Source organism: Vipera berus (assembly GCF_964194415.1).
Source record: "Vipera berus genome assembly, chromosome: Z".
NCBI classification, from domain to species: Eukaryota; Metazoa; Chordata; class Lepidosauria; order Squamata; family Viperidae; genus Vipera; species Vipera berus.
This window is the reverse complement of record NC_138205.1, coordinates 108,207,398-108,234,705: the sequence shown is the minus strand read 5'-3', so window position 1 is coordinate 108,234,705 and position 27,308 is coordinate 108,207,398. Positions and strand designations below refer to the sequence as shown.

At 39.7% G+C, this 27,308-nt stretch overlaps 1 protein-coding gene across 1 annotated transcript in view; it reads right to left on the bottom strand.

The window, feature by feature from the left end:
* Window positions 1-27,308, bottom strand: part of ITGA8 (integrin subunit alpha 8) — a 157,891-nt gene that overhangs the window by 107,921 nt on the left and 22,662 nt on the right. Inside the window, exons 3-7 of the mRNA XM_081346360.1 lie at window positions 15,200-15,300; window positions 9,993-10,116; window positions 6,666-6,727; window positions 4,517-4,562; window positions 1,982-2,107 (exon numbers count right to left, since the gene is read on the bottom strand). Of these exons, the coding sequence (XP_081202486.1) occupies window positions 1,982-2,107; window positions 4,517-4,562; window positions 6,666-6,727; window positions 9,993-10,116; window positions 15,200-15,300 (459 nt within the window). The remainder of the gene's footprint in view (window positions 1-1,981; window positions 2,108-4,516; window positions 4,563-6,665; window positions 6,728-9,992; window positions 10,117-15,199; window positions 15,301-27,308) is intronic.

Genomic DNA, 27,308 nt, shown 5'->3' with positions numbered 1-27,308 from the left:
GAGAAACACTGATCTACAGAATCAGATGTACTTTTCTACAACTATGAAAAAGATTGAGTATAAGATCATAACATAAGAGATGAATGTATTAATATTTCATCATTCACTTAAATGTAATGTATCATTGTCATCATGGAATGCTCAGCTCCACTACCTGACATTTGTGTACACCCCCTTCCAAAGAAAACTTCTTAGAGCACAAATGAGCCCAATGCAGGGCTGTGTGCCTGACATAAGATCTTTAGCTATGTTTCTATTAAATAACCAGAAACTCATTATTTCTTTAGCTAACATGTTGCAATCTGCAACCTTTTCATCATTTTGGGGAGCAGATTCCTTGTCTACCTCACAACCTGTGCCTGTTTTTCAAACTGTGCACTCAAACGATTCCATTCCTACACACACACATTCCCACCTAACTGATTTTGCTAAACCAATCTCCAATCAAGATAAAATTAAGGAATATAATACAGTTTGGGGCAGACCCTAAGATGGCACGACTGGACCGGAAGTGTTAACATACTATGGAAAATAAACCCTGAACTAATAATAGTCAAATAAATAACATTCTGAGCATTACTTTTATTCCTTGTGGGCTTTTTTCATATTTTATCTTTTTTATAATATTCTTGTCATGTTTTATCTTTATGCTTCATATTTTTTTACACCAGTACATATGCATATAGAAATATATTTTTATCTGCCATATTGTACGTATGAGTACAATCAGGGCAATGCTACTTTCTGAGTTTCTCCTATCCTTTGATAATATTCTGTTTTAAAATGATTTTCAGTTTTACAGTGAAACTCTTGCAGTACATCTGTCTTTGGCTCCATCTGCCATAAAGTCTAATTTGAACTCCACTTTGTTACATCTTCAGTTTGTTGCCCAAACCTTCCATGCAACTGTGAATGGTTTCTTATGCTAGTTTGTTGAAGAAAATCAAGAGAACCTTTGTGGCACTTTTAAAAATTAATACATATATTATAATATCAGTTATCATGGGCCAGAATTCACTTCTTCAGATGTATAAAATGTTAATTTAAATGTCAAGCATACTGTGGACACAGATGACAGATAGTGAAGTCATAAAAGTAATAAAATGCATTAAATTATCATTCATAAAAAACAGTTTTGGAAAATAACAGTGCCATTCTATGTTAGTGAAGTAATAACATATGTATCACAATAGAAAATTTTCTCAGTCTTCAATTACAAGTATTACAATCAATTTTTTCATGAATTACAGGAAATCCACTGCAGATTATAATGAATGTGATTTTTTAAAATTATATATTCAGGTAGTTTTCATTTACTCATTTATCAACCACTCAAAGTTATGACAATATTAAAAATAGCTTTGCAACCAGTCCCATTTGTTACTGTCATAATGTCTGATACTCATGTGATCACTCTTCATCCATTACAATTTCACACATTTATGACTGTCGCATCATGACTTCGCCACATGTTGTTACTTGTGTGCTTGCAACTAGTTTGGGACAAGCAGACTTACTAGGGAAGGGGAAAATTAAATTGTATTTCTTGGTCATATGATGTTTTCTTTATCAATTACGGTGCTTGCTTAACAATCAGAGAAGGAAGGAAGGTTGTAAACCCATTGTCATTTGATTTTCCATTTAGTGAGGAGTTGCTGGTCCCAATTGTGGTTGCTAAGTGAAGACCACTAATACAAAAATATTCTGACAAAGTGTTTGAATGATAACAATTTTCCATATTTAAATTTATGGAACTGACAGTTTATTGTTGGACAAAGATCAAGCAACAGTGCATGTTTTAGAGGCATATATTCATATCAAATGTTGAGCTGATAATGCAATATTTTGATTTATATTCGTAACAATGGACATACTGTATGTATAGGTGTGTTCTGAGCGTCTCCTGCTTAATCAGAGCAAATATTTTTAATATCAGATTTTTAAACAAGATCAGTGCCAGCAAAATCACCATATAACTTACCCAAATAATTATCATCATATATAGATGGGGCCACTCCAGTTTGCTTTTCCTGTAATAGATTCTTTAGAATATTCTTGAAGGAATAATCTGTGATAACATCTGCAATGCTGCTGGTGATAACCTGACCTGGGATTCAAAAATATAAGAAATTGTCCTGCAGGGCAGCTAGAGAAATACAGGCAACAATTACGTATTAGATTATAAATCTGCCTTTATTATTTTATAAGTAACTCAAGGTGGGGATCATACCTCTTGCTATAAAAATTAAATTATTATTATTATTTTCCCCTAATAGATCAGTGAGATAGTTTGGATTGAGAGAGAATGATTTGCCTAAAATCACCCAACCAGTATTCATTTTTAAAATTATTTATTTATTATTAAATTTTTAGGTTACCCATCTTTCCTATAAGGTAATTCTGGGCAACCTAAAAAACAATAATTAATAATTAATATTAATTGATAGGAATGTTAAGGAAATGCAAAACGTTGATTGCTTCATAGTCTATAAGAAAGTAAACATGAGAAAAAGAATGGAGAGAAGTTTAGCAAAAGCAGCCTTAATATCTTGAGTAGAAGTGGGATATGAATATAATAAAAATACAGTTTGATTTTTTTCATTTTCATTTTGCTTTCATCTCTAATTTAGAATTCCCCAAAATTTTCAGAATTTTGAGCTAGCAAGTTCAACCACCCCTGATTTAATAATCCAAACATGCAGTAATCCTTTGGGATGGAAAAAGATGCATTACTAAAATAAGAGTTTCTTAAAACTATAAGACACTAATGTATTTCCTGCAATTAAATGTAAGCATCGATCCAAGAAACAGCTCTAGGCAAACGATAACTCCAAGCCAGTGTCATCATGTTGTTTTGAACTTCAAATACTTTAATAAGCTCTATTCTCTCAAAAATGTCTCTATCAATGTCTTCCCAATTAACTTCCCACATGTTATGAACTACCACCTGTAACCAATGGTAAATATAGCATGAACAATGCAGTAAGAGTTTTTCTACATAGATGCCTAAATTTATCCTGCATTTTCAGCTGCTCCTGGATCTTTCTTCAGGACCTGCTGAAAATACCCATCTTGAAACTGACACAGTAGCAACAGCAATAGCACTTAGGCTTATATACTGTTTCACAAGGCTTTACAGCATATTGCCCCTTGGTTACTCATGTTACCAACCTCGGAAGGATGGAGGGCTGAGTCAACCTTGAGCCAGTGAGAACTGAACTGCCGAACTGCTGGCAGCTGGCAGTCAGCAGAAGTAGCCTGCAGTACTGCATTCTAACCACTGCATCACCACTGCTCTCAATGTACTAATATCATAACACAAAAACTATTGTAGATTAAGATATATTGGTATTTTATTTTTTAAAATGATGCTTTTTTCAATTAATCCTACAAAACCAACACTGCAGTGATTGTGTAAAGTTAGATTAACCAGAGGGCAATGACTTTGTAGAGGATTCTGATAGGCAAAGACCAGATAAACCACTTCCCCTTTTTGCTTTCCTTCTCCAGTCCTTCCTCCCACAGCTGCAAAAATCAGAGCCCTGACTTCTGCACTTTGAAAAGACCACCTCTACTTACGATGTAACTCTTAAAAGAGATTTAATATAAGTAATTTACAAAGAATAACTCCAGTTTTCCCTGTCCCACAAAAAACCCTAATAAAAAAATAATCCTGCTTTGCTCTCTTAGTATCATTTGTCTACCTATTGTTTCTTCTTTTGTAAAATGTAAAATAGAATAACAGAGTTAGGAGGGACCTTGGAGGTTTTCAAGTCCAACCCCCTGCTCAGGCAGGAAGCCCTATACCATTTCAGACAAATGGTTGTCCAATCTTTTCTTAAAAACTTCCAGTGTTGGAGCAATTGCAACTTTTGGAGACACATTGTTCCACTGTTTAACTGTTCTGTCAATTAAATGTTCTAACTGTCTGGCCTCTAAATGCTGTTGTCTTGCTTGCCTTTGCCTCTTAATACAATGAATGAATGAATGAATGAATGAATGAATGAATGAATGAATGAATGAATGAATGAATAAGATGGGAATAGAACTGTAAATATTGGAAGTAAATAAAAAAAGGAGCTGCAGTGATAATTACCTATTTAGAGTGGTCATTCACAAAACATTTTGTTGTGAGATATTTTTGCAATGGATAGCTGACAGACCTATGCAGTGCAATAACTCTTTTGTCTGATTTAATATATGGCTAATAGAATGTAATGGATCTTGTCTACAACATAGCTGAAGAAAGTATTTGTTCCTGCCTTTTACAGAATAGAATGTAAAACATTCCAATAATTCAAAGTTTAATTCTGAAGACAATCCAAATCTTGTCAATTTACAGAGATATAAAAGAATGGACCAAAATGTGTAGTCCTTTGAGATTCATTCAGATGTAAGTCATGTATTGTGAGATGGGAATTATTCTACAGAAACTATGGCAGTTATTGCATCACAGGTTCTGCTGATACTTCACTTCGATTTTCAGATTTTTGCTAATGAAAAAAGATTAACATACCTTGCCAGTAAAAACTGCCAGGTCCTCCTAATATGAATTCTCCATTCTGTACACAATACAGACAACAGCAGCAAAAACACAAAATTAATAATTTACACCAGAGGCCAAAAATAAATACATAAGAATCATCCAAACAATTAATATTATTAATATTACAATTATAATCAGGGGGAAAATATAAGAAATTTCCCACTGCCTGGCTGTTACTGAATAATATAACCAAGCCTCATGCTGTCCATACTTGCTGGAAAATGAAATCCCTGGATGGACTTTGCTAGCTGGAAATCCTGACAGACATAATTAATTGTAACTGCACAATTCTAGATATCTATGCTATAGCATATATATTATTGCAATTAGAACCACTGTTAAAAGGGGTATTTTTGATACTTCTTTGGGAATGATAGAAAGATGTTGAATAGAACTGAAATGAATGCAGTAAACTTTAGTGTCCAAGAAAACATGGATTAAAATTAAGTTATAAGTATTGCAACAATATTGAAAAATGACAAGGCTGCAGGTATAGATGGCATAATTTAAGAAATTCTTAAATATATGACAGGCTTTTGAAATAGCTTTGCAAAATTGCTTCATATTTGTATGTAGACTGGTTCTAAACTTGACAATGGGAAGAATATCAGTATTGTTCAATACAAAGTTAGTTTCACTAATCCTTCTAAGTATTGTTCAATACAAAGTACAAAGAAGGATGCAAAAATTACAGGAGGGACGTGGTTTTTTTTTCATTTGAACCTGAGAAAGTCTCTCTCTCTCTCTCTCTCTCTCTCTCTCTCTCTCTCTCTCTCTCTCTCTCTCTCTCCATCCCTCCCTCTCCCTCTCTCTCTCATATTTTGCTCCCTTTCTGTGACTTATGTAAGTTTATTTATCCTGAAAGTGAACAGTTTGATGGATATATGTAAATATTCTTAAATTGTTTTTTATTCATATTAGACAGATAGCCCATGGATACAAAGGGACCCTTATAAACTGAAATAATTGCAACAAAAGCAACATCAACAATTGCAACAATTGAACTGCTGCAACGCACTCTACATAGGACTGCCCTTAAAGAAAATCTGGAAGCATCAATTGGAACAAAATATGCTGAGTTGGGCAGTTATGGAGGCCAGTCATTTTAGGCATTATGTGACATTTCTACTCTGAGAGTTGCATTGGCTGTATATTTCTGAGTGCAATTTATGGTGCTGCTGGCACTGAGTCATATCTCCCCAGTAGTGTCTACTTGTCCTGTTAGATTTGACAGGACAGGTATACTCCAGATCTTTCCAGTAAAGTTCAATCTGGGGGACCCAAGAACTTTTTCTACTATGGCTCACACTTTTTGAAATATCATTCATCTGAGATTAGATATGCCCTGACTGCTGACATTTATAAACAAACAAACAAGCAAGCAAGCAAGCAAGCAAACTTAAAAACTTGGCTTTGCTATCTAGCCTGAGGCTCTGGCAGGGACAGTGAGTCTGTTTCATTGTTTATTTGAATGCAGAATGTTATGTTTAATAGCAGCATCTATCTAACACACAAGGGTAATAAAATATCTCCATCATGTCATCACAGCTTCATCTAGGCCTGCCTCTGCCAACCAACATTAACTTGTAAGGACTTGAAGCGGGCTTCAATTTTTGCTCAGATTTGTAGCTAGAAATTATAGTTATTATATATGTTTTTGTTTGAATAAGGACAATAAACATTAAGAAAGTGTTGTTTTTACCAGCCCTGCCCCTGGCCAAAACTTCATCTAATATCACTGATCTTGTCAACAAAAACTGCCTGTTTTTATTAGGACTGTTAATCAAATACAGAATTTGTAACTGATTAATTTCTTCCTTCAAGAAAACATATTCTCCCTTTGGTGCAAAAAGAAAATTGTACATTTTCCATTTGGATGCCTGCCTAGGATAAGAACTGGGGGAAAAGCCAGTTTTTAAGAGTCTTTGAATGAAACTTGAGTTTTTAGGAGTCTTGAGTTTTTTGAGATTCAATAAAATGTGGTTGTGTGTGTGGTTGTCTTTGTTACACAAATATTTTTGAGATGAAAAATGATGAATTGCAGGAGAAGGTAAATATGAGAGTGAATGTAAAAATGGTTAGAAAATCCAGCAACGAGCCAACCACTGTGGATGCTCACCTTATAAAAATCTAAGCTGAATCCTGCTTGACAGTAGCCTTGCCCCTCAGGATCTGGGTTGTCTGAAAGTATCAAAGAATGACACTGAGTTAGTTTTACATTATAATTTGACTCAAATATTAATATAACTATTAAGGGAGAGTTAACAAGCTTTAAATGCAATCTCTTTTTGTGCTAAAAGTTAGGTAATAATTGTTAGATGAATTATAGATTCAATGTACAGTAAAATAAGAATAATGACAATGACAATGATAATATATGGTGGTTAGATGATCTGGGGGGGGTTAGATGATCTTGAGGGGGTTCCCCAATTATTATACCCCTGTCATGGACCAATCATCATCTCCTGCGGCTGGTCTTCTGTTTTGCCACTCCCCGTCGTGGGGTTGCTGAGCCAATGAGATGGTTCTGCCCTAGGCGCCTGATGGACCCTGAGCAGTTCCAGGCGGTGCTTGGGCCCCCACCTGCCTCCTTTGCCCACAGCTCGGTCAATGCCCTAGTGGAAGCCTGGGAAAGGGCGGCCACAGAGGCACTCGACCAAGTTGTACCCATGCGGCCCTTGACCCGGCGCAGATCCCAATGGGCTCCATGGTTCTCCATGGAGCTCCGGGAGATGAAGCGTCGGAGACGGGGCCTAGAGAGCTGTTGGAGATCCAGCTGATCCGAATCCGACCGGTTACGACTAAGGTCGTTCATGAGAACTTATCTTGCGGCGATGAGGGTGGCAAGGTTTAACCACTTTGCCACCCTCATCGCGTCCGCAGATAATCGCCCGGCCGCCCTGTTTAGAGTAACTCGCTCCCTCCTTAATCAGGAGGTGAGGGAGGAGCCCTTGCAGGGTCGTGCCGAGGAGTTTAGTCGATTTCTGTCGGACAAAATCGCTCGTATCCGGACCGGTCTGGACTCCGACTGGGCAGAGTCTGACGATGAGGATACGGGCAATCTTGTCGATGTTATCTGGGAGGAGTTCGATCCTGTGACTCCTGAAGAAGTGGACAGGATCATGGGGAAGCTGAGCTCCACCACGTGTTTGTTGGACCCGTGTCCCTCCTGGCTGATTTATGCGGCCCGGGATGGGACACGAGGCTGGCTCCAGGCAGTGATCACTGCTTTGAGTGAGGGTAGTTTTCCCGCCGCCTTGAAGGAGGCGGTGGTGAGACCCCCTCCTCAAGAAGCCTGCCTTGGACCCAGCAATATTAAACAACTTTCGTCCGGTCTCCAACCTTCGCTTTCTGGCGAAGGTTGTTGAGAGCGTGGTGGCGCAACAGCTCCCTTTGTTCTTGGATGAAGCTGACTATCTAGACCCGTACCAATCGGGCTTCAGGCCCGGGTACAGCACGGAGACGGCATTGGTCGTGCTGGTGAATGATCTCTGGCGGGCTCGGGACAGGGGTTGCTCCTCTGTCCTAGTCCTTTTAGACCTCTCAGCGGCTTTTGATACCATCGACCATGGTATCTTGCTGCAGCGTCTCAGGGGGTTGGGAGTGGGAGGCACAGTTTTTCAGTGGTTCTCCTCCTACCTTCTGGGACATTCGCAGTCGGTGTTGGCAGGGGGGCAGAGGTCGACCTTGAGGCCTCTCATTTGTGGAGTCCCTCAGGGATTGGTCCTCTCGCCTCTCCTGTTCAACATCTATATGAAGCCGCTGGGTGAGATCATTCATGGTTTTGGAGTTGGGTATCATCAGTATGCTGATGATACCCAGCTTTTTATTTCGACCCCAAACCACCCCAGTCATGCCCTCGATGTGATGTCCCGTTGCCTGGAGGCGGTCCGGGTCTGGATGGGGAGGAACAGGCTTCGGCTCAACCCTGACAAGACTGAGTGGCTGTTCGTGCCGGCATCCCGGGAAATTCCGATTATTCCATCTCTTGCCATGGGGGGTGAGCTATTACCCCCCGTAGATAGGGCACGCAACTTGGGGGTCCTTCTAGACTCACAGCTCTCTTTAGAAGAGCATATTGGAGCTGTGACTAGGGGGGCCTTTGCCCAGGTTCGCCTGGTGTGCCAGTTGCGACCCTATCTGGACCGGGATGCCTTGCATACAGTCACTCATGCGCTCGTGACCTCTCGTCTGGACTACTGTAATGCTCTCTACATGGGGCTGCCCTTGAAGACCACTCGGAGGCTCCAACTGGTGCAGAATGCAGCCGCGCGAGTTGTGCTGGGAGTCTCCCGATACTCCCTTTGCTCCGCGAGCTGCATTGGCTGCCGGTTGCCCTCCGGGTGAGATTCAAGGTGTTGGTAATGACTTACAAGGCCCTACATGGCATGGGTCCGGATTACCTACGGCAACACCTGCGGCCGGCGTCAACTTCCCTCCGTCCAGTGCGCTCCCACAGAGAGGGCCTCCTCAGGGTGCCTCTGATCAAAGAATGTCGATCGGTGGCCCCTAGGGGGAGGGCATTCTCTGTGGGCGCGCCAGACCTGTGGAACCGCTTGCCGGTTGAGCTCCGGATGGTCCCCGACCTTCGCTCCTTCCGGCGCGATCTAAAAACCTATTTATTTGAGCAATCTGACCTGGTTTGATGGGTTAGGGTTGGGGTTTTAATATGTCTTTTAATTACTGTTTTATATTCGGGCATAATATTTAATTGTTTTTTAATTTTTGTATTTCGTTTTTATATTTATTACCCTGTACACCGCCCTGAGTCCTTCGGGAGAAGGGCGGTATAAAAATATAATAAATAAATAAATAAATAAATAAATAAATAAATAAATAAATAAATAAATAAATAATCCAAAGCCAAAATAAAAACCAGTGTGTGAGTTTTGGCAAGGAAACCCAAATTTAAGCAATAAGTTAATATATGGAAGATCCAAAGATGAAAATGAAATCCTTGGTTATTGCTACATCAGTCTGAGCTGGAGAAAGGACTTTGGATTGTACACATTTTGGCTGCAATCTATCATAGCCAGAGAATCTGCAGAGGGGACAGAATAGTCAAGATGGCAGCTACAATCACATGATCAAAGTACTTATCTCTCTTTTTTTGCATATAACATGCATATAAAATGTATTGAGCCTCTTTGGCCTGTGTACATTCTTATGTAAACAACTGCTTTTCATATATGACAAACATCTTCATGGGGGCACTGAAGAATGATAATTAGAAGACCTGCAGTAATTGTGCAATTCTTTGTAAATCTAGCAGTGTCCCATTCTATAATTTATAACTTCCTTGTTCACAAGCATAATTATCTTTATTCAAGGTCAAGGAGTTAATTGTTAGTTCTACAAAAAGAGATAGAGAGAAGGATGCCTATTAAATTAAGCCAGAGTTGACTTATCATCACTGTAGCACTAGCCTCGTACTCAAAGAACTTACTGTTGCGACAAGGAGAATATTCTGCATAGGTAGTAAAATTCTGAATAGCAACATAGCAGGTGCCCACTGGATCTTTTTCAGGAGCAGCCTTCAGAGTCCTCCAGTGATATAAGGGAGCACAAGCCTATCAAAATATGAGTTGCACAACAAAAATGTTTAGATATTTGGATTAGGTTTATAGTACAGTAATTTGTATAGCTATAAATTAATAATTTGTGTAGTAATTTGTGTAAAAGATACAGATGTATTCTTTAGAAAACCCGGTTATTGCTTTCTGAAGTATGTTGACACTGCTAGATTGATTGGACTCTCAGAAAGATGCATATTTCCAGATCGACTGCTCTTTTTCTTGCTCTGTCCTATCCTTCATTCATGTTTAGGAGCAACTGTCCTTCAAGTTCCAGTTAACTGAGAGGATCTCTCCTAAATTCTTATTTGTTAGTTGTAGTAGTTTAAATAGTTAGGCAATGGAGCAGAGATGGAAAAAAAGTCCCCCTGAACCCCCAAAGAACTGTTCTAATGTATATGCATTCACTATTAGATTTATATCCCATCTTTATCCTGGAGTTCAAGAGCTATACACAACTTGCCTTTCTGGAACTTTCCCTGTGGACTAGAACTGAGCTACAAAATGCTAGTAGAGGTAGTCCTTATGACTGTTACTTAATGAACATTCAAAGTTATGAGAGACCACTACTTATCATCCATTTTCAGAGTTATGATAGCCACACATGTCCCCTGTGGTCACATGATTACATTTTGGGTACTTGGCAACCAGTTCATCTTTAGCATTGTTTACAGCATCCTGTGATCACATGACCACAGTTTGTGAAGTTTTGTATTGATTTCTTGTATTTATTTCTGGTTTCCAGCAAAAAATACCCAAAGAAGAAAATGGATTCACTTAAGACTGTGTTGCTTACTTCACAATTGCAATATTTACTAAATAGCTACTAAACAATGCCTCAATTTTCGACCTTAATTTCAGGCTGAATTGTGATTGTTGAGTACTACCTATAGTACTGTTGTAAACTGTTACACTGTCCCCATCCTAGGTCATATGATCACATTTCAGGGGCTTGGCAACTATATCATATTTATAATTGGTTGAAGTGTCCCATGGTCATGTGACTACAATTTATGACATTTTTGCCAGTTTTTAGCAAAAATACTCATTCAAGAGAAAGGTTTGCACTTATGACCATGTGATTCACCTAATTACTGCCATCAAAATGGACATCTGGCTGCCTTGTATAGAAAAAATAGTGAGCTTTCCTAATTGCCTGTCTCTTTGTCTAATAGAGTGGTAATGGAATATTGAAAGAAATACTGAAATAAAGGATAATGGAATATCCTTTTATGCTCGAAAAATCTAATAAACATTACAGATCACTGATCCACGAGAGTTTACAAATAGCTATCTATTCATGTGCAGTAAACCAGGGGTTATCATTACCAGCAAATTTCTTCAGCAATCCCACTAGGTTTACTTTTTCAATGTAGGGCTTTTTTAAAAAGAGGATAGTGCATTACAGCTGGGTATATTGTCCAGTTAGGATTGCAATCTTAAGGAATATCCTTAAACTGTTACATATGTTGGCAGGAAACCAGATTAACTGGAGGTTACTGTGGATGTGACTGTGGATATTTCTGTTGGATACATGACACCCTCTGCTGAGATGAAAACAACAGAAAAGAAAGCTGGCTACCTCTTTGGACTGCCACTTATGGACTGGGCACCCTTGCAATTCTTCTTAAAGAGATGGCTCTTATTTTGGAAATGACTGGATTCTGACCCTTTCTTTGGATATTTGATATTTTATGGTTTTATCTTATTTTACCATTTATTTTAAGATAGTTTGAGAATATTACACTGCAACTGATGTACTTTTTGTTTCAAATGGGAGCAAATGAATACAGTTAAAGACAAAGAAAGTTAAATACAGACAAAAAGGTATTTAGGATATATTCTGCTAGTATAATGGTATACAAAACATATATGACAAAGGTATCATAAGTGTCCAGTTCTCACTCAGATCGGAAATTCTTACTACTCAGAAAAACAAGGCAATAATAATAATAATAATAATAATAATAATAATAATAATAATAATAATAATAATAATAATAATAATAATAATAATAATAATAATAATAATTTGTTATAAGTAGTTCCTCAACAAGCTCTACAATTCTGCAAGAGATATACAACTAAGGGTAAAGATGTGAACTTTATCTTATCCTTTGGAAGAAAATGCCCTTTATTTATCAGCTGCCAAAAATTATTTTGTGATATTATATGTATCCTTTGCTTTTGTGTACTCATTTTGTGTAAGGAAATCAATATTGCATTTCAAAAAAAAAGGAAGAATGGGAGGGAAAAAAAGGAAAATATGCAAAGAAAGGTAAATCAGTTTGGAATCTGAGAGCTGGGACTGCTTGAAGACTTGTGGGAATTTCACATGCCAACAAGCTCTGTAACAAGATAGAGTGATGTTTTATTCATCACCTGCTTTATGTCAAAGTCCTTTTCTAGGGTTAAGCATATGAGCGAACATTTCAAACAAGGCATTTCCTTTAGATACACAAACTTATTTAGAAATAATTCAAACCATTTTGAAACAAATCCCCAAGACAATAGTTGCTGTTTCATAATTGTTTGGAAAAATTAAGCATGATCAAATCCACAGTTCAAAACACGAAATGTTTTGTTTCCTTTCTGAAGCTTTGCATTAAATCTTTCTGTATTAGCTTCTAATATGAAATGCCTGCTTTAGTCACAAAGCCATCACTATTAACTTACAACTTAATGAAACTGTTAAAAAAACCCACCCAGATTGTTATGGGATTTCAGCTGGGAATTTCAATCGAAGTATGTAGAAGAAGCTACTCAAGGATTTATGAAAGAAACTTCAGATTTAGCGCCATTGGTCCATTGATTCTACTATAGTAGAGCAATAGTTCTACAACTGCGAGGAACATTCTCCAACTGAAGTAACGGTAAGCCAGGATTTATTGAATAAAAAAAACAATAAATCATAATGTATTATTTGCAACAGCTAGATTCACACAGCACATTCAGTCATCTGTTTTTTAAAGAAAAGAAAGGCTGCTTTCTACACTCTCCAAGCTATTCCTGTCATCTTACTAACCAGACTACTCAGACCAGGGTCCCCAACACCTGGGCCAGGGACCGGTACCAGTCCCTGGCCTGTTAGGAACCAGGACGTTCAAGTGGCAGGAGAGTGAGCAAAATTTTATCTGTGCATGTGCAGAATCTAAGTTGTGCATGAAACCATCCCCCTCCCCAGTCCATGGAAAAATTGTCTTCCACAGAACTGGTCCCTGGTTCCAGAAAGGTTTTTAATTAACAACAATTATTTATATATCTTGGGCTCAGAATGAAATTTATTATTTCATTCAGATTTTAAACATCTGTCCGCACCCTCACTTCAAAATTTTCTGAGAAAAATCTGTTTATATACTCCTTAGTATCCACATTTAAAATATAATTTTGATTGCATTTTATTTTTTCCAGAACAAGGATTCTAGTTGGTTTTTCACCAACAGGCAGGTGGCTATACTTTAGAAGTGGAAGGGTATAGGAACAAAAATATTTTTTAATTACTTTACATTCAAGATCCAGTTTGGTGCAGTTGTTAAAATAACAGATGAAAAACTGGGAGTATAAGAAAGCAGTGACAAACCACTTCCAAAAATATTGCCAAGAAAACTACAGGGACTTATCCAGGCAGTTGCCAGGAATCAATGCTAACTTGAAAGTATAACATATACACTCTCTCACACACAAAACTAAATTCAATTAAAATAACTTAATGCAGATAATATATTACATTTCTATACTGAATCATTTTTCCTTCTCATCCAATTTAATGATTTTTTTTTGGGGGGGGAAGCTCCAGATCTCTTGAAATAAAGAGAAATAAACACATATTTTTCCATCTATTTCAAGAATAATTCCAAAGCCAATACTAGGTGCAAATATCAGAACAGTGGTATAAAAGTCTTATAAAGGCCTGATTGGAGATTGAAATAAGTTTGAGGAATAAGCAAAATAATAAAATCTCTGTCCATATTCCTTCCACAACACTACCGCGAACTAGGTGTGAGTTAAACATCTCTCATATTAGAAATTAAACTTCTGGAAGTCTTTTGAATGCTGCCCTAACTTATTTTCAACATAGAATTTCTTGAAACATGCTTTATTTTGGTCTGCCAAGTCTTTCATGATAATTGTTCATGGATATTCCTTTGAAATGTATATTTAATGTAGCAGTTCACAACAATTTATTACCAAGCTGCATTTCACAGCATTTAGGTTAATACAAACCTACTCTAGGAAATCAATTAATTTAGAATATGGATGTAATGGAAAGTAGGAATAACCTTGAGGAGGATGAACTGCAATTAAGATAATGGTCAGAGAAAAGAACTTTGAATCTAAGGCAGAAAGGCAATTTGAAAAAGCATCTGAAAAAATGATTCTTCGCAGTTCTCAAGAAAATAAAGTGAAAGAGAGAAGCATACTCAAGACTGGCAAGATTTGGTTACTGTAATCTTATAATAAAAGGAATATTAACATTTATAACTTTTGCTGGCTGGTGTGGTCTACCTTGATTGACAAGAGATAAAAATTATCCTAGGATATCCTTCAAAAATAAGGTTCATCATTAAAATCACTTACAGCATGTGCACACACATACATAGGATATAAAATATCTAGATTGATAATTATTTCCCTTTATTTATTTATATTGCATTTATAGACCATCACAATCCATTAGACTGAAACTATGTTGAGAACACAATCTCTAAATTTGGGAACTGCTTTGGATATATACTATGAAGCAAGAAAGGATATGCATATAGTGTCTTCTTTAAAACCAGGTGTATCTTTATCCAGGATCAGGCAACAACTGTAAAAGACAGTTCTTGGAAAAAAGATGTAGTTCCTTTATGGGATTGTAGACAAGGTCATTTTGCCTTCATACCTGAAGCACTAAGCCTAACCCTTATATTGACTATCTCAAGACACTTTGGCTAATCTAATAAAGGCCAATACAGTTATGCAATTTGAAGTTTTCTTCTTTATGAATCAGCATAACAATATTTTTAATAAACACACCTGCAGTTCAAAAAAACAAACAAAAGTATATACAGTTCTAAAAAAAGATATAAAAACTTACTATAACTTTTTCTTTATGAGTTCTGATTGTTGCTCCAAACCATTGATTTGATTTAAATTCAAGAGGTTCTCTTGTACCATTGACTTTGATTTTCCTGTTGTCTGCAAAAGAAAGAAAAACATGTTTACATTTATCCTTGCTGTTTTGGAAGAGGAGGAAAAAAGAGGAATGGGAAGGGAAGCGGTAAATGGGTTATCTTATTTAAGTTGCTAGTTATATAATGAATTGGATCTGAACTAGGTAAATTTAATTTTTTCGCACTGAAAACAATATAACTACTTCATCTTTATTAATTCATTTCTTCTATTTCAAAAGAATGTTTTCTGCCTTTTGAGGTGGACTATGTTAGATAACTGACCCCACAAGAACTACTGTAACTCTATTGTTATAGGCTATGGTAAAATCTTGAAAGCCTGTCAGACATTCTATCTCTTATACAAGAAAAAAATAAAGTAGGGCACTCTTGAGTTTATTCCTTACTGCTTCCTTACTGCTTCTCAGTTGTAAGCTGTTGTTTATATACTTGTAATTGTAATTGTTGAATTCTTTCTTCAAGTTCATTCATTTAATCACAGCTTACTCAATTAAACCCTTCTGGGGTTTGCAGGAACCCACAACCTATCACTTGGACTGGATTGTCACAACAAACTGGTCAAAAAGGTGGTTCTGTAGATTGAAGAAACATAGATAATACTGATAAATATATATTGCTGAAAGCACTAATATTTTCTTTCAAAATTGATTAAAATTGTAAAGATTGTTTTCTCCAAATCAGGCTTTTGATTTCAATCATATGTCCATGTCATTTTCTTTTTCTTCAGACTGAAATAGTTTTGTCTCAGCTTCCTTCAGAGGAAGTTTTTCAACTAGTCTATGGCCCTGCTATTTCTTGGAGGATTTTCATTAAATTTCTATTCTGCTTAGTATCTCAACTCATATAAGACTAGCCAAGTTCTGCCATCTGTTAAGACAACAAGGAACTACATTTTTATCATTTATCCTTATTCTCTTAGCTTTAAACTCAGCCACGATATTTGGAGATACATAGAGAAGCAACAACTGAACAACAATTCAAATTTAAGTCTTTCAAACTTAAGAAAAGTTTCATCTGATCATAGGAACTTTGATATACCCAAGAAGATTCTATAAATTCATTTTTCTTGGTGAAAGAGTGATAAACAGCAGACTAATTTTCCCACCAAAAAAGAGAATGAAGCCCAATTTACATTTTGTGGCACATACCAACTTCTACATTATAGCACAGAAATACAACTATATATTTCAATTCCCAAAGTGCACACATAATCAAAACAACAATCAATTGCTACAGTCAAAATATGTGAATATTCCAGCTTCATGAATTGATATCTCTAACCAATAAGACGTGTACTAAAAATAATTGGGAAATTGATGTAAAAATAGAAGATTCAAGATGTTACTCAATTGTGATTATAAATAAATAAATACATTTCTAAAAGGACACTTTAATATTTTCCCCTCTTTGTTATGAAGTGAGATTATACATTTTTATTTGACCAGCAGTAACTTCTCAAATTCTGTTGTCCCATTCTGGCTACTAGGTATCTTCATTTGGACTGGTACTACATATGTACCATACTAGCACAAAAAACAGCTCTGCAACATGCTTTATATACACGCCATATCTGTCATCATAAGAAAAACCATCTGTGTAAAAACTCAGCCCAATTATAGTGTATTTCAGGTTGTAATAAAAAGCAGCCCTCTCTTCCTTTCACCCTCAGTCCTCTGAAGTAAACTGATTTCCCATATGTTCCTAAGCTGTGTTCCTTCTTTGCTAGTCATCCTTAATGAACTTTTCTATTTATTCCCCCAAACAAAGACATACTCCTGGCCTTTCTTATCTGTGTAGCTCTGCCTGGTTTCTGCTTCCTATCAAGGAGTTCTCCAGATCCACTCTATTTCAGTTAAATAAAAACAAAAACAAAAAACATATACACTGTGAAAGCTGGAATTTTAATTTTTTTCTCCAGTGTCAAAGTATATTATCACCACTGCAGAGAATTTGGATGGTTTAATGCATAGGCATTAAATACACAGTATATTTTAAATAGAAAGTTCAAAAAAGCTAACAACTTGCCGCCCACATCTGTCTCTCCCACAACCACGGCTCATGTTTACCATAGTAACATTCAACATGAGGTGAGTGTATCCTTAAAACAAAGAAAGTGTGCAGGAAACAAAATTGATTGGAACTGGTTTAAAACAAGTCCCAAAAGGAAGCTTCTATGAAGTTGTTACTGAAGGGAAACTTCAATGTTGCTCACAATCCAGAAGCATGGAAGGAGGGAGGGAGGGAGACAGAGAAAGAAAATGGGGGGAGAGAGAGAGAGAGAGAGACAGAGACAGAGACAGAGACAGAAAGAGTGAGAGAGCAGAGCGTCTCATTAAGAAGACAGAAATGGAGCAAATGTTAATTATTTAATTTGCATTTATTGCCAGTGCTTTGTCAACTTTTGAGAACTGAATTAGGTGTCAGTTGTCCAAGTCAACATTGTTACCCACCATCGAAAGACAGCATCAATGCTCTATCTTAGATGCTGATGAATCAGGAAAATATTATTGGTAAGATCAGGTCCCTGCCATACCTTACTACCAGAAAGCTCCAAGATGGATGCCCACTTTGATAACAGTCCTTTGGAAAGTCACCAGCATAAACAATTTGAACCTGCAATCCCCTTTATGATATCATTTCCTTTCCTTACTTTTTCTCTTTTGTTTGCCTTCTTACATCTCTCTAAGGCAGAGTTTCTTAATATTTTCCTGTCAGGACCCTTTCCACTGTTAAAAATTATGGAAATTTTGTTGGTATCGATTATAGTCATCAATATTTACTGTTGTAAGTCAAGGACTATCTATATAACAATTTTTAATTTTGCACACTCCTGAGATGATCTTGGGGGAGGCTGGGTTCCTTGGAATAAGAAACATTGCTATAAAGAATCAGCAGGAATTGGTAGGAAACAAGTTTCTGTGTTTTGTTCTGAACTCAGAAAAAAAACATTCCAAGTGGATTCCCTTGCAACGAAACAAAACATCAATACTGTGATCTGTGAAAATCCCCCTTGATTATCCCCTCATCCCAAAATCCCAGAGAGGCTATATAATAAGCAAGGCATCCAATGGGACTGAAGTAGCCTTTTTCTCTGAGGTACTTATGGTTCTGAGCTAACTCCAGCCTGAAGATAACGGCAACAAGTATAAGAAGTCCTTTTATTATCGGTAGACTTTGTTTAGTAACCACAAGTGGTTAGCAACCACATCTCATTCATTAAGCAATACAATTGCTAAGTGAAACTACAACTATAGTTATGATCTTACTTCAGCTTTCCTTTAATTTGCAGACCTGAAAACAACATTCACAAAGTTGGTTTTTACCACCATGGTAATTGTGAACAGTTGCTAAACGAAGTAGCCATGAAACAAGGACTATCTGTACCACCAGTTTCTCACTTTTCCTTTGGGGGTATCAGGAGAAGATTGAAAGGGAAATTCTCATCCCCACCCCTGCTCTCTCTAAATATATAAAGGGAAACCAAACGAAAAGTCTTTTGGAATCCATAGATCAGCCATGCTGAGACAGGTGCTAGAAGGTCAACTCTATAATTTAAACAAAAATTAACTTTATTAAAGATGTCAAAAAAGACAAGGTTCCACACACCCAGTTAAAAAGAGATTACAAAATACACACACAAACAACTGACAGCCAAACAATTCAATTTCCATGCTTGGCTGAGGTAACTGCTATCTCCAGGACTTCTTCACTCTCAGAACCCCCCTCCCACACACACACACATATACTTCCCCCCTTTCTCCCCCCACTGGCCCTGCACAAACTCTTCCCACTCAAAACCTAACCTTTATTTTCCTCTATTAGTTTCTGGGATCACATCAGCCATTTGAGCTCATAAGGCAGCTTGAGATTTAAAGGGCCAGCTGATGTCCACTATAGAGTGGTAATCTGCTGACTGTATCAGTTATTCAAACTATAGAAAAATGGGTAGGTGTTGATCCAAAGGTGATTTTCAAAAGGCATAAACTTCCAAAAAAGTTGTATTTCAATGTTTTAAAAAAATATTGAAACAAATCTTCATAGAATACAACTCTGTTGTTTCCATTGAAAGGGAGTTTATTTATATATGAAACTTAACATTAAGAAAACCAAGATCATGGCATCCGGCCCTCTCAATTCCTGGCAAATAGATGGGGAAGAAATGGAGGTAGTGACAGATTTTATTTTCCTGGGCTCCAAGATCACTGCAGATGGGGACTGTAGCCAAGAAATTAAAAGACGCTTGCTCCTCGGGAGGAAAGCCATGGCAAATCTAGACAGCACACTAAAAAGCAGAGACATCACCCTGTCAACAAAAGTGCGTATAGTCAAGGCTATGGTCTTCCCAGTTGCAATGTATGGCAGTGAAAGCTGGACTATAAAAAAGGCCAAGCGCCAAAGAATTGAGGTGCTGGAGAAGACTTCTGCGAATCCCTTGGACTGCAGGGCGATCAAACCGATCACTCCTAGAGGAGATCAACCCTGACTGATCTTTAGAAGGCCAGAACCTGAAGTTGAAACTCAAATACTTTAGCCACCTAATGAGAAGGAAGGACTCACTGGAGAAAAGCCTAATGCTGGGAAAGATTGATGGCAATAGAAGAATGGGACAACAGAGAATGAGGTGGCTGGATGGAGTCACTGAAGCAGTAGGCGTGAGTTTAAATGGACTCCATAAGATGGTAGAGGACAGGAAGGCCTGGAGGAACATTGTCCATAGGGTCGCGATGGGTCGGACACGACTTCACAACTAACAACAACAAATAAAGGGGGGAAAACCTTGTGTTGTGTAGCCGGTTCTTACAGGCATTGAGCGAGATGGGAGGTTCAAACAGCAACAGGCTTTATTGAAGGTCAGAACGTAACAGAAGCGAAATAGGAGCTGCTGCGCAGCTATTTATATGTTTGGCCTACAGGCAGTGACCAATAGGTTTAAAGCAGTGGTTTCCCACCCAAAGACCTATTTAGCTGGCTGGAGACAACCAGTCTAGGCCAGCCCAGCAACCGTTACAATATACACGTGAATAGAACAATTAACAAACGACACAGACAAGCAAGTACTTTCAGCATAACAAAGGCCAGTACATTACACCCCTTCCCCTTGGATAGCACACACATTTATTTGGTTACAAAATCTTGTAGGTGCTTAGAGGGTCTTCATGCTCGTTTGGAGCGTCGGGGGGTCACCAGCAACTCCCGGTCTATCTGTTTGCCTGCCGTGCTGGGTTAACCCAGGGTCTGCAATTCGGAGGAGTCAAAATGACTTGAGTCCCTTTGGCTGGCCTGTCTCAGTCGGTCCAACCCAAAGTCCAAAGGTACCGCGAAATCGGCAGGGCTGCTACTGGATGTCAGATGACTGTCCGGCCCTTGTGGTCCAGTCGGGGAAAGTGTTTTTATGGTCCTCGTTCTCTTGTGCACAAAATGTCTCAAAGCATATGAACTGCTCTGCTAAAATGTGAGGTTGTGGGCTCCTGGTCTGCTCCCCTTGGGAGTCCTGAACCAGCAACTGCTCTGTTAGTCGCCGGCGCAACTGATCAACATGTCGGTGAATGACTCGCCCATCTTCCAGGACCACCTTGTAGGAGAGTGGTCCTGACACCTTGACAACTTTCACTGTCACCCACAACTGCCCTTGCCCGTAGTTCCGGGTCCAAACCCGGTCCCCCACCTGTAAATTCCTAGGTGCCTTCGGACGTGCTGTGTCGGAGGCTACTCTATCGGGCTGCAGTCTGTCCAGTTTGGTTATTAGCCTCTTGCCCCAGTGAAGCTCTGCGGGGTTCTTGCCTGTAGCTGTGCAAGGCGTTGTATGCTGGCATAACAAGAAATCAGCCAGCCTGTGGTGCCAGTCCCCTGTAGTAATGTGTTTGAGGGACTCTTTGGTTGTACGAACCATCCATTCTGCCTGCCCATTCAATGACAGGTGAAAGAGAGCCTATGACGTCTGGAAGCCCATGCGTTGCAAACAGTGACCACAACACCTGGATGGTCCTTGCAGTAGTCATATTGGGACTTAGGACTACCTCCAACCATTTAGAGTGGCTATCAACCACTATTAAAAACAACTGTCCCTGAAAGGACCCGGCAAAATCTATTTGGATTCTTGACCATGGTGTGTGCGTTTCCTCCCATCGGTGAACAGGGGCCTGCAGCATCTCTGGTCTGGACTGTTGACATGTGTTAACAGCCGTGTACTTAGGCCTCGATAGCTTTATCTAGCCCTGGCCACCAGAGGTAGTTCCTCGCCAGTGCCTTCATCCAGACGATGCCCAGATGGCCTTCATGCAGAGACTGGAGAACCCTGGGCCTGAGTGAACTGGGGACTATGACCCTGCTGCCCCAAATGATGCACCCCTTATGCACTGAAAGCTCATTTTTCTGATTGAAAAAACTGTGGAATTCGGGGGGGCGCTATTTTCAAGCCATCCTGTATGAATCCAAGCCAACACACGACTTAGGATTTTGTCGGCTGCCATTTCTGCAGCGACATCTCCCACATGTAAGGGAAACTCTGGCAAGTCCTGGATGGCTAAAATGCGTGCAGCTGGAGCCGGATCTGTCTCCACGTGCAGCAAGGGCAATCTGCTAAGGCCGTCTGCATGGCCCATTTCTTTGCCGGGTTTGTGAACCAGCCTGTAGTCGTAGGCCGAAAGGAATATGGACCACCTGAACATTCGTGGCGATATAATTTGAGGTGTCTGCTTGTTCATTGTGAACAAGCTTAGCAAGGGCTTTTGGTTGGTAAAGACCATGAATTGCCTCCCATATAAATAATCATGGAACTTCTTAACCCTAGCCGCGATGGCCAAGGCCTCTTTGTCAATTTGTGTGTAGTTGCACTCCACTGAGGACAAGATCATCGAGTAATACGCAATGGGTGACTGTCTCCCATCCACCAAGTGACTTAGCACAGCTCCAACCCTGTATGAGGACGCATCACATGCAATGCAAACTGGCAGCTTTTCGTTAAAGTGCATGAGCACCGAGTTTGAGGACAACAGTGCCTTGACTGCCTGGAAACTCCTTTTGTGGAGCTTGGTCCACTGCCATTGAGTATTTTTGTCTAAGAGCCGGTGTAGTTGCTCTGCCTTGATAGGGAGGAATGAATGATAAATGTTTAGGAGGCCCAAGAAGGCTTGAAGCTCTCCCTTGGACCTAGTGCTTGGTGCCAGCTGAATCGCTTTCAGCTTTGACTCTGCAGGATGGATGCCCTCAGCATCGATTCGAAACCCTAGGAATTCTGTAGACTGAACCCCAATCTTGCATTTGTCTCTCCTTAATCTAAGTGTGGAACCACTGAAGGACAGCTCTAAGTCGCTCAGCCAGAACTTCTGTGGACTCACCAGTGATGAGTACATCATCAAAGCCCCCAACCTCCATTCATTCCGCCGGGACCTGAAGACCTGGCTCTTCGAGCTCTCTGGCCCAGGCTGAGAATATTTTTAATTTTAATTTTAACTGGGTTTTAATTTTCTCAGGGTTCTATTTAATCTCTTTTAATTTGTTTTAACATTTGTATTGACTGTTTTTTAAATGCCCTGTAAACCGCCCTGAGTCCTTCGGGAAAGGGCGGTATATAAATCTAAATAAAATAAAATAAAATAAAATAAATAAATAAAAGTAGGGGCAGACCCCTGGAATACCCTTGAGTATGCACTCCATGATCCCCTGAAAAATCCCTGGGTCTACACTCACCCCGAATTAAAGGCACTTGACCTTGAAGACCCCCCTGTGCGTAACAATCATTTGGGCGGCTGCCATGGCCTTGGCCACCAGCAGCTGTTGATAGGCCTGCGCTAAATCTAATTTAGCAAACATGCAGCCTTCTTGCAATGATGCCAGAATGTGGCTGACAACTGGGACAGGGTATGCATGCTGCTGTAGTGCCCGGTTAATGGTACACTTGTAGCCAGCACATATTTGTACCTCTCCATTGGCCTTGAGTGGCGTTACAATGAGGGTCTCCCACTCCCCATCTACGGGCTGCAAAACCCCCTGACTGACTTGTCCAGGTCTGCATCAATTTTATACTTTAATGCAAACGGCACACGGCGGGGTTTAACCCGAATTGGCACGACCTGATGATCAAGTTTAAAAGCTATCGGAGGGCTCTTGTACTCTCCCAAACTTGTGCCGAAAACATCTGCGAATTCCTTGCAGGCAGAAGACAAGTCTGTCATTTGTGTCTGGTGAATGCCGGTTACTTGGATGCCCAATGCATCGAACCAATCGAGCCTTATGAGGCTCGTACACTGGCCATCTACCACCATAACGTCTAGTGGGCCTGAAAACACCTTGAATTTCACCACAAGTGTGGCCTCGCCCTTGACCACCACCCTGGAATTCTGGAAATCAGTAAGTAGAATATTAGATGGTAGTAGCTTGACCCATCTGTTGCTATGGCTGCAAACATGCCGAAAAGTTCCGATGGAGATGATGGACACAGTGGAACCTGTGTCCAGTTCCATTTTACATGGAACTCCTTGAAGTTTGACCTGCAGTCGCAACGTCTGCTTAAGAGGTCGGTGGGCACTGCTGCGGAAAATATTCCGGCGGCTGGAGCAGAACCCTACTCGGTGTTGCCCTGGGGCCCTGGTACCTCTCCTGAAAGTCTAATCCAGCTGGCAGTCCCTCTTGACAGATGGCAGCAATGTGGCCTGGTTTTCCACACACCTGGCACGTGGCTGTTCTGAAACAGCAATCCGTGCATTGATGGCGGCCTCCACAGCCCAAACACCTCGGGAATAGATCTGCCTTGTCAGATGGCCTCATTCCTTTTTCGTGATGTCGCTGGATTTTGTCAACTTCGTGGTTGGAGTCGGTGTCTTCCAATCGTTTAGCATCCTCGTGGTGGAGAGTTTCTGTAGATGGCATGCTTTTGGAGGGCCGCAATGTGTTCACGGCCCCTCCAGCGGCTTCATCCGCCATGACCTCCTTTAAGGCCTCCTGAAATGAGAGAGTCTCCTTTGCAAAGAGTTTTTGTTGGAGTTCTCTGTTCCTGAGTCCACAGACTAAGCGGTCTCTTAGTCGCTCCTCTAGGTTGGAGAAATTGCAGAGTCGCGATGCTTGGCGAAGCACTGCGATGAATTCTGTCGCTGACTCGCTGGGTTGTTTGCGTTGCTCGAAGGCGTGCTTAGGCTCAAAATGGTCGTGCAGTTTCTTCTTGAGGTCAGCATACGTGACGGTTTACAGTAGCACTGGGGCAACCAAGTTCTCACTGATATCGAAGGTGGCTGGGCCACACATGCAGAGGAGGGTCACAGCCTTCAGCTCATCTTTGCTGACTTGATTCACATGTAGGTAGTTCTCTATGCGGGAAATGTAGGATGACCATCTCTCTGGGTGCGTCACGTCGAATTTCTCAAGCTTTCCGACCTTCACCATGGTGCGTAGCCTTGTGCTGCTGGCTTCTGTGTAGGCCCTGGGATGGATCCTCAGGGCAGGGTGGTCTCTAGCATGGCTTGCTAGGGAGGCCAAGGGGGGGGGAAACACTGTTCCCTACCAGGCTCTGTGCTGGTCTCATCCCCTAGTGACTTCAGGCTCTTACGATGAAGCAGCACATCCCATCTTCGTTGCCAGTGTTGTGTAGCTGGTTCTTGCAGGCATTGAGCGAGATGGGAGGTTCAAACAGGAACAGGCTTTACTGAAGGTCAGAACATAACAGAAGCAACATAGAAGCTGCTACGCAGCTATTTATACGGTTGGCCGGCAGGTGGTGACCAATAGGTTTAAAGCAGTGGTTTCCTGCCCAAAGACCTACTTAGCCAGCTGGAGACAACCAGTCTAGGCCAACCCAGCAACTGTTACAACATACACGTGAATAGAGCAATTAACGAACGATACAGACAAGCAAGTACTTTCAGCATAACAAAGGGGAGTACATTACACCTTGATTGTACTGAAACAGTTCTTTAATTAAAGCCTAAAAAACTAAGCCAAAATATTAACAAGTCAACATAGATGATCTATTTAACATTCCCTTTAACTGCCATTTATCTTAGCATAGAGATAACCAGGCCCAGACAGCCTAGTACAAATCACACCATGAGTTTTTCTGAAGATTTTCATATCTTAACAAAAAAGTCTAGCCAATTTTTTTCATTATCATTACTACATTACCAATTTAATAAGATCAATAACAGATTTTTTTTGTTTTACAGCTTTCCTGCCCAGCAGAAAAACTCAGGAAAAGCAACTTTGCTAAGTTTTTGCTTGCACAGATGGAAGAAAGGAAAAAAAAAGCTTTGTATGCAAAGCTTAAAAGGGTATTTTGCCTTGATGAAGCTTCAAAGCATACCTTTAAAACTCTCAGATGAAATGAAGTGGCTCCCACTTTGAAACCTCAAAGTAGGGTAGCCATTTCCCCTCAGTCTGTCCATCAAATGAGGCTTCTGTGTCTTGTTAAAGTGAAAATACCTCGCTTGAAAAGATCCCAGAATCCCTTTAAATAAACTGCATAAATATTAACATTAATCCATGACACAAGTGCACGAAGAGAAGGTATACATAAACCAAGGCTCCATAAACCAACCCAAAGCAGCACAGAATTTCTGAATTTTTAAAAGCTCAACATTAATAAGACATTGAAGCTGAAGAAACAAAACAAGCCACCATTGCCATGAGGATGTATCTACACCAGATCAATAGTATTAGCAACAGTCACTTGTAAAATATTACAGCATATACATCCAAAATTCTTCATTATTTAAAAAAACATGATTTTTATCTTCTCCTTAACTAATATTTTTTAATAAAAAGATCTTGGCAACCATGCAATTTTCTTCTTCAGTCTGAGCATCTGCCTCACTGCTGTTTTCTTTCAACATCTATGCCCATTTCATCCAATTTAGTCTAGGCCAATAGCAAGTGGGACATGACTTGATCCATCTGCTATATGGCTAGAAAAAGTAAACACACAGAAGAGATAGATACATTAGCTCCATTGCAGCATCCAGAATGAAACTCAGAAAATAATATATCACTCCAGTCAGCCACATTTTGTTTTGAATTGTAAGCAAAAGTCTTAAAATGTTCATATTGTTTTAAGCATGCACACTCAAAGTGTCTGTTTCAAGGTTAAAACATTTTACACATCACTTCTCCCCCCTTTTCCTTCTAGCTCTGCTGTTCTTCCTCCCTCAGTTGGGCCTCTATTCCGACTGAAGTGCTTAGCCATCACCAGAAAGTTCCCTGCTCTATTGTGTAATCGGGTGCCTCTGCTGATCATTAACTATGATAATTTAATACCAAGGATCATATTCATGAAATGGGCAGCTATATAAATTTGACAAATAAATCAATACAACAAAACTACATCTGGTAATTTATAGAGTTTCTATGTCATCGGAAACGTTTTCCCCAACTACAGTCAGAAACAAAGATCAGTTCAGGAAACAAACTTTATATACATATCATTTGTTTATTTATTTATTTATTATTGGGACTTATATGCCGCCCTATCTCCCGAAGGACTCAGGGCGGCTAACAACAATAAAAAACAATAATACAAATGTTAAAAAAAAGATTAAACTAACAAGCCCCAGTGATAAAATATTAAAAACATTTTCTTTTTAAAAACCCCTATCATCAGTCCAGGTCAGCCTGATGGAAAAGAAATGTTTTGAGGTCGCGACGAAAGGACCGGAGATCCAGGGCCATCCGGAGCTCAAGGGGAAGCTGATTCCACAGGGCAGGCGCTCCCCCTGGGGGTCACCAGCCGACATTGTCTAGCCGACGGCACCCTGAGGCGGCCCTCCCTGTGTGAGCGCACCGGGCGATGGGAAGTCGTTCCTGGTAGCAGACGGTCCTGCAAATATCCCTGGCCTAAGCCATATAGGGCTTTATAGGTAAGAACCAGCACCTTAAATCTCACCCGGAGGGCAACCGGTAACCAATGCAGCTCACGCAGGAGGGGTGTAATATGGCAGTATCGAGACATTTAGTCTCTGATATATCTCTAGTTTCAGGGTGCTGTATGTAGACTGCAAAAAATCCAGTTGATTGCCAGATGGCAGCAGAGAG